Source organism: Gigantopelta aegis, chromosome 10, assembly GCF_016097555.1.
Source record: "Gigantopelta aegis isolate Gae_Host chromosome 10, Gae_host_genome, whole genome shotgun sequence".
Taxonomy (NCBI): domain Eukaryota; kingdom Metazoa; phylum Mollusca; class Gastropoda; order Neomphalida; family Peltospiridae; genus Gigantopelta; species Gigantopelta aegis.
Genome location: NC_054708.1, coordinates 85,692,224 through 85,705,832, shown reverse-complemented (window position 1 = coordinate 85,705,832; position 13,609 = coordinate 85,692,224). Strand labels below are relative to the sequence as shown.

General features: G+C 41.3%; 1 protein-coding gene across 2 annotated transcripts; it reads left to right on the top strand.

Moving 5' to 3' along the window:
- The first annotated feature begins 270 nt into the window (after positions 1 to 270).
- On the top strand, positions 271 to 7,573 carry LOC121384448 (orexin receptor type 2-like). Of its 2 annotated transcripts, none has more exons than XM_041514846.1 (2): positions 271 to 501; positions 6,206 to 7,573. In XM_041514846.1, exon 2 carries the CDS (start codon positions 6,382 to 6,384, stop codon positions 7,540 to 7,542), a length of 1,161 nt encoding a protein of 386 aa, XP_041370780.1. In that variant the 5' UTR covers positions 271 to 501; positions 6,206 to 6,381; the 3' UTR covers positions 7,543 to 7,573. The 2 variants fall into 2 exon arrangements, with proteins under 2 accessions (XP_041370780.1, XP_041370779.1); XM_041514845.1 differs by having other exon boundaries at positions 271 to 577.
- The last annotated feature ends 6,036 nt before the right edge of the window (positions 7,574 to 13,609 follow it).

Genomic DNA, 13,609 nt, shown 5'->3' with positions numbered 1-13,609 from the left:
TCCCCCATAAATTTGCAAACAACAGTCTAGACCCAAACACACACGCACAAACACAAACTTGGATATATAGTGGTTTTGCTTGCCCTCTTTTCTCAGAATGTGGACTGCATCCTGCCAACATCGTTCATACTTAGTACAGACAATCTTGATGGCTCGCGACCCCCACTCCCTTCATTTCACGTCCCGCTCCATTTCACACAATATCCCTATCCGCACCTGTGCCTAGTATTGCGTTGTTTTAAAATAGCTTGTAACCCTACCGTTTAGAATCCTAGTACAACCTGCCAAGTAAGGTCATAGATCGTTTGTATACAGAGATCGGATTTCCGTGTCCATGTAAACAATATTTCAAAGTTCGGTGCAGTTGGATACGATCCGGACGTCTGAACAGCAAGGCCTGCTACTACTATTTCCATCAGCTCGGGAACAGCGTCTAGTGTGAGCAGTGTTTGTCAACAGTGTGTGGTCGTACAGTGATACTGGCTAAACGTCAGCAGACAGGTAATATTTACACACGACGTTTACCTGGTTAGTCTCCAGTATGGCACACCGACACGAGGGATCCGGTAGAATCTTCGTAAGTATGTTACGTATACTGAGATAAAAAAAAAAAGTAAGGGACACTTCGTACTGTCGGTGTACAGCACAAAGATGTAATGCGCAACTGAATGGAAGTAACTGACACTGAACTTCCTCATACTCAACCCGAGTACTCTAAGAGAGCTAGACGGACATTTGGACAGTTATCAACGTTCTCTGACCCGTCGGAGACCAATCTATGTCAATATTGCGTAAACTGTCCAAACGTCCGTCTAGCTCTATTACCGTATGAGTATTCGGGCGGCCTCATACTATGGATGACGGTTTGCTTTACAGTCTCCATCTCCTGTTGGTCTTGCTTTAATCCCGGAGCGGTCTCAGAGGCGGATCCAAGGGGGACCAGGGGACCCATCCTCCCTAAAACAATTCAAGTGCTCTCCCCCCCCCCCCTCTTTTTTCCATTGAGATGCCCTCTTAACGACTTGGTCCACGTGCCCTTTTCCCGTTAGTCCCCACTCAAAATATTTCATGGATCCGCCCCTGCTGGTGGAGTGGGGAAGGATAGTATTAACTATAAGTTATACAGTTTGTTTAATAATTTAGTCCAGAACACCATTTAGACATATAGTAATACAGCTATTAGATATCCACGATGTGTGTCGGGCAGGGGGGGGGGGGGGGGGGGGGGGATGGGGATGGAGTGTTATCACAAGCACGAGTTTGTCTGCGGCAGTCGCATGAATGTCTAAAGGAGGGGGTACAACTTTAAAAAGGCACTTAATATTACATCTCTAGCACTAAACACGTTAAAGGAGTATTATTATGAAAAATAACCGTTCCTTTTTGTAACGTTTTTTGTTTATGTTTTGGTTTAATGTCCACTATATCACATTGATTTATTAATCATCGGCTATTGGAAAGGAAAGGAAATGGTTTATTTAACGACGCACTTAACACATTTTATTTACGGTTATATAGCGTCGGACGGCTATTGGATGTCAAACATTTTAGTAATTCTGACATATAGTCTTAGAGAAGAAAGCCGCTACATTGTTTCCATTAGTAGCAAGGTATCTTTTATATGCACCATCCCACAGACAGGTTAGCACATACCACGGCCTTTGATATACCAGTCGTGGTGCACTGGCTGGAATTAGAAATAGCCCAACGGGCCCATTGATGGGGATCGATTATTGAAAAATTTCTTTATCAGTATTATTTCTGCTTTATGGATATGGCCATCTTTACTGAATTTTCGAGGCACTTACAAATTCGGGGTCACTCCCACCATAACCCTTAGATCCGCCTGTAATTGGTCAGAATTGTTTGCTCTGGAACGTTTTAGTCATAAACTATAAGATTGGAGCAAATTGTGTTGTCACATTGATCATTGGCGGACCCAGGGGCGTCCCGTGACCCACCTCCTCTCGTTTGCAGTGTCCGTTTAATGATGTTTGAATTCATTACCCACAATATACAACACTAAATCACTGGAAAACGCGTCTCTGAGCCGCTTTATTTCACTAATGTCCGGGAACCATAACTCCGAACCCTTACAAATCTGGACCCGCCTCTCACTCACCCATTGACCGGCCTCGGTGGCGTCGTGGTTAGGCCATCGGTCTACAGGCTGGTAGGTACTGGGTTCGGATCCCAGTCGAGACATGGGATTTTTAATCCAGATACCGACTCCAAACTCTGAGTGAGTGCTCCGCAAGGCTCAGTGGGTAGGTGTAAACCACTTGCACCGACCAGTGATCCATAACTGGTTCAACAAAGGCCATGGTTTGTGCTATCCTGCCTGTGGGAAGCGCAAATAAAAGATCCCTTGCTGCTAATCGGAAAGAGTAGCCCATGTAATGGCGACAGCGGGTTTCCTCTCAAAATCTGTGTGGTCCTTAACCATATGTCTGACGCCATATAACCGTAAATAAAATGTGTTGAGTGCGTCGTTAAATAAAATATTTTTTTCTTTCTTTCCTTCTGACTCACCCACTGGCGTAGCCAAGATTTTATATTCGGGGGGGGGGGGGGGCACACTATGTATGTATGTATGGTAGAGCACAACCTACCACCACTCCCCCCCCCCCCCCACACACACACACTGCTCAGATGGCAGTTGAAATGAGAGCCGACAGGAAAGAGCCTGGTGTTGGTGAGTAGTGAATCAATCGGAAACAGCCTGGTGTTTTACAATATAGAGGTTACTGTAGATACGAATATTTGCCTTCCTGTTAACTATGGCCATGTAAATCTATATCATTCCATGATAAAAAGGTCACTGTGGATCCGAATCGCTGTCACTTCCTGTGACCTGATCCTGCACAGTTAATTTGCGTGGGGGGGGGTCCGTGTGACTAACTCGAGGTTATGTATATCCGTGTCAGTAAAGTGTATGTCTAATTGTGAAATGTTGGCGAGGTAAACAAGAAACAAAACAAACGAAAACAAACTCGGTTCTCAGCCTTCTCTTGAAGTGGGGCGGACCCAGTCCAGTGGTAAAACACTCATGATGCGCGATCAGTCTTGAATCGATCCCAGTCGATGGTCCCATTAGTCTGTTTCTCGTTCCGCCCAATGCTCCACAACTGACGTAATAAAGACTGTGGTATGTACTATCTCGTCTGTGGAATGGTGCATACAAAATATTCATTGCTGCTAATCGCAAAGAGTAGTCCCTGAAGCGGGTTTCTTCTCTCATTATCTGTGTACTCCTTAGCCATATGTCGGAAGCCATATATCCGTAAACAAAAATGTTGAGTGTGTCGTTAAATAAAACTTCTTGAAAATGTCGCATATTTTCTGGAAATCTTCTGAAATAAGGGTCTCTGATGGCCGTCACCCCAACCCACTTATCCCCTACCCCTACTAGGTGCACAAGCTATTTATTTTAAGGTAGATTATTCTAATGGCACGTTGCATTCTTTGGGGAGCACAGGCGTAGGGTAATACCACTGTTGTATGAAGCTGATTTTTTCCCGAATTCAACGAAAATGCTTGAATCTAGATAACAACGGAGGGGACTATGTTTAATTACCGTCCTTCTGTGTCTGTCTGTCTGTCTGGTTGGGCCTGGTAGGGGACATGTATTGCTTCAGAAGCACTGTCAGGATGTTTGTTCGTATTAGCATTACTACCAACAGCTATATAGAGTTGCAAACTACATACAAATGTGACTTTCAACTGAATGGCCAGTGCCCTTTCTTAAGAACCACCCTCACTTCAACTGAATGTCCCAGTGCCCTATCTTAAGAACCGCCCTCACTTCAACTGAATGGCCAGTGCCCTATCTTAAGAACCGCCCTCACTTCAACTGAATGGCCAGTGCCCTATCTTAAGAACCACCCTCACTTCTACTGAATGGCCAGTGCCCTATCTTAAGAACCACCCTCACTTCAACTGAATGGCCAGTGCCCTATCTTAAGAACCACCCTCACTTCAACTGAATGGCCAGTGCCCTATCTTAAGAACCACCCTCACTTCAACTGAATGGCCAGTGCCCTATCTTAAGAAACGCCCTCACTTCAACTGAATGGCCAGTGCCCTATCTTAAGAACCACCCTCACTTCAACTGAATGGCCAGTGCCCTATCTTAAGAACCACCCTCACTTCAACTGAATGGCCAGTGCCCTATCTTAAGAACCACCCTCACTTCAACTGAATGGCCAGTGCCCTATCTTAAGAACCACCCTCACCTGCTCCCAGAACATTTTCTCTTCTTTTTTTTAAATGCATTTTTCAGGGGTGCATGACCCGATCCCTCCCCTAAAAACTTCGTTCGCCAGTCTAAATCCACCTCCTGTCCAGTTTCCTGCACACGCGCCTGGGGACAGTCTGCCCCGACCCTCTCCCGCTCCTACGTCTATGACATGACATGACGCACTGGTTGGAACGGGAAAACGCGCACGAGCTAATCCAATGAGGAGGGAATATCAGATTCTGCTGAAATCGGTGTACGAATCTAACGAGAGAAAACTGGCAACTTCTCAGTCTGTTGGATTGGAATTCCCATCTCTGTTCGACAGGAAACTTTCATTATGTTCACGCTTTATTGGTCGCGTGCAGTTTTGCGCCATCAGCACGGCCTCAGGAAAGGTTTATAAATACTTTACATGACTGATAGTTATTCTGCTTTGTGTTTTTGTAGGTGAGCTGCACAACTGTCTACGACACAGAAAACACAGGTGTTGGAATAAACATGTTGGTCATCGTTTGCTACAGTGCAGGCCCGTACGCGGGGGGGGGGGGGGGGGGGGGGTGCGACGGGTGTGTATGCACCCCCCCCCACCCCCCAACCCCAATTACTAAAGGTCCACTTTATTCTATGTAAATTTAAATAACGTTACGTAATCATTGTTGTTTTGAGGTGTTATTTTTATGTTGATTGGTCCCATCACGAGCAATTCGCACCCACCCATTAAAAATCCTGCGTACGGGCCTGTAGTGTCATAATATTTCGGTCACAGATGACTTGTAAACATTGTTTCAACGTCCACATATTACAACGATAGAAACTGTATTTTGTTTTTAAAACCATATGTACAGAAAACTGCCGAAATTATATACTGGCCTTCAATACATTTTGTTGAGTATATGGGGGTTTTTTTTCTTCATTTTTTCTGTCTGTGGGTGCACGCGCGTGTTTATGCATGTGTGTGTGGGTGTAGGCCTACCTATATACCGCCCACTATGTACGCATAGTGGAAAAAAGACGACCGACCAGGAATAAAATAATAATTACAATCCCTCGTCCGCCCCTCTGCACCCCCCCCCCCCCCAAGTCCATATGATCAATTGTGGACCAGCCCTAAGCACCAGTAACAGATGCTTTGATAATTTGGAATGCGCTACACGCAGGTGATCTACGTGATGTCAGGTATGTGCAGTATTTAACACTATTAACATTAACGTCACAACATCCGGAGCAAGCCACGTGAAAAAAGCTGTAACGGTGTAAATGTAACGATTAGGAACACCTAGACTTGCTTCTGTACTCATCGGGGTTAAAACTGATTATAAAAACCCGAACAACTTATTAATGCAGTACTAGTAGTAAGGCGTTCAGATGTATGTTTTCACCCATATGCTGTAGGCCCGATATATGCATATGTTTCGCTTTGTCGCTCTGCCGTAGTAGGTATGTCTGTCCACCTGGCTAGCTGACGGTCTCGAACACCTCTCTGTCTGTCTGTCTGTGTCTCGGTCTCTCTCTTCCCAGTGGCGTAGGAAGGTACCAAAAAGTGTGTATGTTGGGTGGGGGGGGGGGGGGGGGGGAACACTGTTATATTTACACACTTTTACACTATTATAAAGTAAATATAAAGCAAAATATGCAAGACACCCCCCCCCCCCTTCCTATTTTAAAAATATGTTCTTTAAATCTGAAGACTCCATTTTTGTAGTCATCAAAGCATTTCAGGGTTTAAGCTGGCAATCGCCAAATGCGATTTAAAGTTGAATTTACCGAATATATGTCTTGGCTACAGCTTTTCTGATCATACTCGTCTAATTAATTGGGGGGGGGGGGTTTGGGGGGGGGGGGGGGGGGTGGTGTTGTCCAGCTTAAACGTTAGATTTACCTATTGCCAATTTCAGGTGAATTCCTTATTATGAGTTGATTTTAATTTTGCATAATTTAATTCATATAATTCTGTTTGTTTTACAGATCTTATACAGAGGATATAGCAAAACGAATCTATGATCTTGACAATGATTATACATCTAATATAAAACTTCAAATGTACTAAACATAACACGAACCGAACAAACTGTGGGGGGGTTGTTTTGTGTCATGAGTATCTATCACTTATTAAAGGTTAGACAGACGCTTTAAGTTGATGGATGGATTCTACCGTCAGCATGAACCATTGCAGTCACGGCCTGGACGTAAACCGCACGAATCTGCTGAGTTTGCTGAACGAGGAGCGTGCACGGGCGCTCGTGCCGGCCATGGTTCTCATTAGTCTCCTCATGGTCGTGGGCATCGTCGGAAACACGCTCGTCTGCATCATTTTCTGCAGAAAGCTGGAGCAAAATACTCAGACGTTCCTCTTCATCTGGCTGGCCGTGTTTGACTTGGTCAGCTGCTGCGTCGGCATGCCGTCGGAGATTGTCGACATGCGTCTCTATTACATGTTTGACAACGTGGTGGCCTGTAAAATCATCCGCTTTTTCCTCACGTTCCCCACGGTGAGCTCGAACATCACCCTCCTGGTGATCGCCATTCACAGATTCCGCAAAGTGTGTCGACCTCTGCAACCACAGATATCCACAAAGGTTGCCAGAGTTTGCATCGCCACTGCAGTTTTTGCAGGTGTGGTGTTTTCCATACCGACGTTGTTCATATACGGGAAGCGATCCACTCCTACGAGAATTGCAGGAGTTGTTGGGAGCGACTGCTCCGTGAGTGACTACTATCAGAAGAAGTCGTACCCTCTGGTCTACGAACTGTGTCTGGCCACCGCTTTTGTAGTGTTCACTGTGACTCTGATCGTCTTATACTTACGAATATGGAAGACCATCAAGCGACACAATAAATACATGAGGAAGCACACCGCCCAGGCCCTTAATGTACTGCTGGGCAATAGAGAAGACTCTCTGGAAATTCCATCACAGTCTTCTTCTTCTTTAACTCCTAAATCAAGGTCAAGGTTGCCGTCGGTGACAGATGCTGAACGTGGGGGACACAGTTTGAATTACAAGGCGCGTGAGTTAAAGACGAGTAACCGATCAACGGTTGTAGCTTTTCTTGTGACCATTGTGTTTGTAGTGAGTTATCTGCCCCATCTCTCGTTGATCATCGCGAGGACAGTGATAAAGGACTTCGATCTAGGATTAGGAGGAGCAAGTCTGTGCGCCTACAATATTTTCCTGCGATCTTTCTTTGTGAACTCGGTGGCTAATCCGATCATTTACGGCTTCATGAACATTGAATTTAGACAAGAATGTCTCCAGGTTGTCAGAAAATGGTTTTGTTGGTTTAAAGATGTAAATAGTTCTTAACTGTTTTGAATTAACACAAATTTGTGTCACATTTTATGTATTGTGCTTGACGTCTTTGAAACTCCCGGTGCAGCTGTTTCGTGATATATTTCAAACCAGATTATATTCGTTACAATGGGTTAACTATATTCCATACAATGTGTGTCTCAATTATTAAAGTGCCGTTTAACAAGTTCTACGTAATGCAACATTTGGTATTGTTTATAGTACTTATACCCCCATGTAACGTTTTGTAAGGACACCTCCCTGAGACCCTCCCCCCTCTTTCTCTTTCATATTGGCGTAATTTCACCAATTATGATTAGATATTTTACAGTGGCTTAGTCATGATTGGTGGGGGATGCCCCTCAATCACATCTCTATTTCCCATCAGCTTTTATATTTACCTCTCACCCCATAACATGACCCCATAACCTCTCCAATGTGGGTGCCCCCAATATAAACCCTTGACATAATAATGATATTCTGTCTATTTAGTTTGGTAATATATTCTAGATAGAAAACTCAACTATTACAGAACACAATGACAATGACTGGCTGCATATTACTTTATAAATAAAACATTGAATAATTGTTTTAAAGTAATACGTCATTATATATTGACAAACCCTCCCCCATAACGCATCTCGCGATACCCCTAGAATCTTACGTAATTGTTGAACGGCCACTAAATGTTGCACATCCAATTTTTTAATTATTAATTAATTATCGTTAAACAAAACATGCATTCTGTATGAGAAGGGTGTGAATCAATTTTGAATTTCATTGATGGATATTAATTTCGCGTTAATCAAATTAATCTTTTTAAAATAATCTTGCTACAGAACTAGTAGGCACTATATCAAATTATTAAAAAGGGACCACATTAACAAAGCATCGTCATTGACCTGTTATCTAGTTGTCGACAGCCAAATTGTGAGAGTTTCCGGTTTGTATTGCAAACATATTTTATTGTACAAAGAACAAAAGAATTGGGCACCATTTTGACAACTTACGAGGCCCTCTTCCGGTTTCATAAGATATGAATCTAGTCGTGCAGAACGCCGCTGTCTATATGGCGTGCACATTACAAATAATTAATTTGAGATTATTTAAATTTGTAAAAAAGCAAAGAGAGAGAGAGAGAGAGAGAGAGAGAGAGAGAGAGAGAGAGAGAGAGAGAGAGAGAGAGAGAGAGAGAGAGAGAGAGAGAGAGAGAGAGAGAGAGAGAGCGTGACTGCAATATACTGCTGTTCTGTGGTTTCTTGTCGACGATTGTGAAATATTACAGGCATTCATCCTGGTTATTAAGTGGTGTAAAATAATATGTTTGTGCTTTGTCAGTTTTCACCATGACTTGCAATATGTTGTTTAAATCATGAATATGGCCGACCCGGTGTGTTTCTGGTCGTCCTTGGTCTTGTAGTACAGCAGCTCAACGTACAGTTTATGATCAACCCAGGTATATACACCTGGAACAGAGAGCAATGAACAAACGTTAACAATTAAACAGGGCCTAAGTGTCTAACACTTAATATTGGGGTTTTGTTCCTTCCAACCAGTGCACCACAATTGGTCAAAGGCCGTGGTACGTGCTATCTGGTCTGTGGAAAAGTGCATATAAAAGATCCCCTGCTGCATTAGGAAAAATGTAGCGGGTTTTCCTATGATGACTGTCAGAATTACCAAATATTTGACATCCAATAGCCCGATGATTAATTAATCAATGTGCTCTAGTGGTGTGTGTATATATTTGGTGTAAAGCAGACTACTCAAAATTATTTTGTATATGGTGAATTAGGTAGGTTTCCTTTGTACATAGACATTATAAAATTATTACAGAAATTACATAACGATGTTATGACATGATGCTGAATGCTATGGTTTTGTTTCCCAACAACAATAACTGGGCTATACTTGTTAGAAATTTGTTAAATAATATTGGTGTTTCAATAGTTTGTCAAAATCGGGGTGTAGGGAAGAATCACGTTCATCTGGACTCCATATGTTAGCGTTAAGACCGCTTCGTAAAACGGGCCATTGATTATTAAGGCAACGATTACAAGATAAGTTTATACAGGGTTGGTGATCACGACTAGAACTTTCTTCAAGAGTATCACTATACAGACATCGATCAAATATTTTCTGTTATAAATCCTATTTAGTCATTATTGTTGTTGAAAATTATAGCATTGAGTAAGCGAGACTGCGCATTGCTGCTCATAGAATTATTAATTGAAACGGGAAGATGGGCGAAACCTAACCCAATTGCACTGGAGAGTCGTAAATGTGTTACTTGTAATCTAATTGAAGACTAATTCCATTTTATACATGTCTGTCATAATATGTACATATCTCTAAGACGTTAGCTTTTTAATATTTTAAAGCTTTTGATATTTTAAAAAATAATTGCAAAATAAAAATTAATAATTATAAAGTTTGATGTGTGTGTGTGTGTGTACCTATAACCTTTATTTATTTCATATCTCGATCTGTCAATATATCAGGTAAATATACTTTCACACTATATCAGTATTGTAATATAATTATGTGTCAGTGTTGTTTTACTTTGTTTTACAAAAATACCGGCCTCAGTGGCGTCGTGGTTAGGCCATCGGTCAACAGGCTGGTAGGTACTGGGTTCGGATCCCAGTCGAGCCATGGGATTTTTAATCCAGATACCAACTTCAAACCGTGAGTGAGTGAGTGCTCCGCAAGGCTCAGTGGGTAAGTGTAAACCACTTGCACCGACCAGTGATCCATATCTGGTTCAACAAAGGCCGTGGTTTGTGCTATCCTGCCTGTGGGAAGCGCAAATAAAAGATCCCTTGTTGCTAATCAAAAAGTGTAGCCCATAAGTGGCGACAGCGGGATTCCTCTCAAAATCTGTGTGGTCTATAACCATATGTCTAACGCCATATAACCGTAAATAAAATGTGTTGAGTGCATCCTTAAATAAAACATTTCTTTCTTTTTTTTACAAACAATTGTATTGTAACAATATATGTCTGTATATATGTGTATATTATGTGCTCAAGGCCAGTATGCCTATAATGCAAATAAATTTTAAATAATAAAGTTAATATATTCAAGTATTCGGTCTACCGTTAACTGTTCGATTCGTAATTCGATCAATCAGTCAGTCAGAGTCTCTCTCTCTCTGTCTCTCTCTCTCTCTCTCTCTCTCTCTCTCAATCAATCAATCGACTGGTTTATCGTGCTTCTATCCAATTAAGAGTTTAGACCCAAAACGAGGGGAAAGGTGGGCTGTTTATGACGGGCTAGGGACAATTTGGAATATCAAACTAACCAAGGCTTTAGATTACATAAATTATTAACCCCAGAATAAATAAGGTCGTGTCAGTGTTGGGGGCCCCGATACCACTACCTTAGTCGTGCTATAAACATAATATCAATACATATGGATACATAAAAAGGAGTTATGTAATATAAGGGGTTTACAGTGTAGTTGGAAGTAAAGAAACAAGCTGCTGTTAACACTGGTCGTGAAGGTGACTCAGTGACCATAGTACGAAGTCTCGATCCATGATGCATATCAAGCCACTGCACTGCCCATCGTCAAGAAACGGCAGTCCAGGACACGGTAAAACAATACCTTTTTCACAGAGGTCAGCAACCCCGAGACAATGATCAAGATTCCCACACCATGAAGAAGAAAGATTGTTCATAATTATTTCAGATTTAAAATCAAAAATTAATTTTGTTACATTCTCTGTAATTTTAATTAAGTTCATCCGGGTATAATAAAATCAAAGCTAAAATACATTGTAAATCTATGAAGCTGTTTGGGTGAGGGCTTTAGATCGCATTAATTTGGACACTATGGGCCGATTTCATGTCTGGGTTTCGAAACACCGGGTTATATCAAAACCTAGGTTTAATACTGGTTTACGTAAAACACTGAAAAACCTGACCAAGACTTACACCCGTGGTGTATTTCACATGTGTGTGTTTTACCCGTGTTTTCAAAACCACGCTTTTTACATGGGTTACCCGCAGATTTGGAAAGGGACATAAGCGAGGAATAGGCCTAGCTTTCACTTCATCACTTTGTAGTTGAAACTCGTTACCGGTATATTATTAGCATTCGCATTCGAGATGGAGGATTAGCTACCTCCTCCCCTCCCTCCCCTCCCAAATGTGGAGAAAACCTTCACATTCTGTCAAAAATGGTGGACATATTTGGGAAAATGAGCTGGCCTGAAAACGTTTCACCATGCATTTCCATCATTTTACTCACAAAATTAGTTCTAATCCATGTCAAATGCTTACAGAACCCTACATAGCTGTTGGTAATAATGCAAATATGAATAAACGTTTTGTTATTGGCATTTCCCTTTAATTCTAACATAATATTAAAAAACAAAAGATGAGACGCGTATGCCTGAGGGTACCGAGATAACGTATGGTCAAATTTTCAAAACTCTGGGCCTGTACCGCCTTGTTCCCCCTTTATTAAGACGAGACAACCTAGGGAGACACCACAGCATCGTAGAGGTCTAAAATTAACGAGCTACTCTCGATTCACTAATATCAAAACCTATATTAGCTCGGCCATTTACCTTTCGACCGACCATTCAAAATTGCGCCAAATTCCCTCAATCAAAATTGCGCACCCTTTTCTCTTTGGCATTTAACTGCTCCATTCAAATTCCATAGCACCACCACCACCCTTTCCTGTCATGGACGGAGGAGCCGGCCAAGGCCGGCTCTTGTGCCCACGACAGGCGTGTGCTACAACAGCTTGTTCTGAATGTGCACGTAAAACCCTATGACATGACATGACGAAAGTATGTCATTATAAGATTGCATTCTATGATAGACGTTTATTGCTTTAATACCGGTGGTAACCGATCAACTTTCATTACTAGTACTTCCTGTTTTCGTGCAGTTCATACACCATGAAGAAAATGTTTATTTTTACTAATTTAATAAGTAACTATATTTATTACCCCCAGTGACCACTCATAACAGGAAAAATATTTTCCGTATTTTCTCAATGAGAAATATTATGCAGACGTACAATATTACTGGATGATTTGACGCTTACAAAGCAATGACTTTGTCGGTACTAAATATAACATTATCGCGATTTGGCAAACACACAAAATGACGTCATGTACTTTAAAGGGACATTCCTGGGTTTGCTGTAATTTTAAAAATATTATCGACTGACAGAGACTTTTTAACGATTGTAATTACATATCAAATATATTTTTCTGCATAATATATTAGTGGCTGTATATTAAAAGTATTTCCGATCGTTATAATATTTGTACTAGGTTAAATTTCATTATATTTCCTAAGTACGAAATTATTTGAAAACAAAATCCAGTTTGGGCTTCTTACAAATATTAAGACGACCAGAAACACATTAAATATACAGATAATGATATTCTAAAGAAGAAAATATATTTAATGTATAAGTTTAATAAGTACAAATATTTAATTAGTCGGAAACATCATACAATGCAGCAAATTCTGGAATGTCCCTTTAATGAGTTTGCGTTCACGACTGTTTTAATATTAAATTTATAACAAAATGTCATTTTAACGCAAATCATTATTTATATTTTTAGCAAAATAACGATAATTTTGTTTTTGAAAATTATCTGTGAACGTGATTAAAATGCAATGTTATAGCAATACCCAGAACAGTGTGTAAAGTGGTTTACGTTGTTTCTATAGCCTACATGTACGTGCATGTGCGCCTAAAATAAAGGCGTTTAGAGCAAACATAGCTGGGGTAATAAATAGAATAGCGAACTCAGTACCAGTTATTATCAATGTATGTCCCGAGTGAAATACTTTTCATTTGTCACTCGCTAAAGCTCGCGACAACTAAAAATGATTTGATTCGGGACATAATTTACGTTTATTATCCTCTATATATATCAGGCGCTTTGTTGTTCATTCGCCACGAACATGGTGAAGGGGTGGATCTAATTATACAGTCATGCTAAAAAAACAAAAACCAGGCAAAAGGGCATCTTGTCTAAAGGGGGAGGGGGTTCGAACCCCCCACCCCACCCTGTATTCGTTTCTGTAGTGGCGTAGGCAGGATTGT

Bases quoted from the DNA above. Each gene is read 5' to 3' on its own strand.
- LOC121384448 (XM_041514846.1), top strand. From the start codon at position 6,382: ATGGATTCTACCGTCAGCATGAACCATTGCAGTCACGGCCTGGACGTA.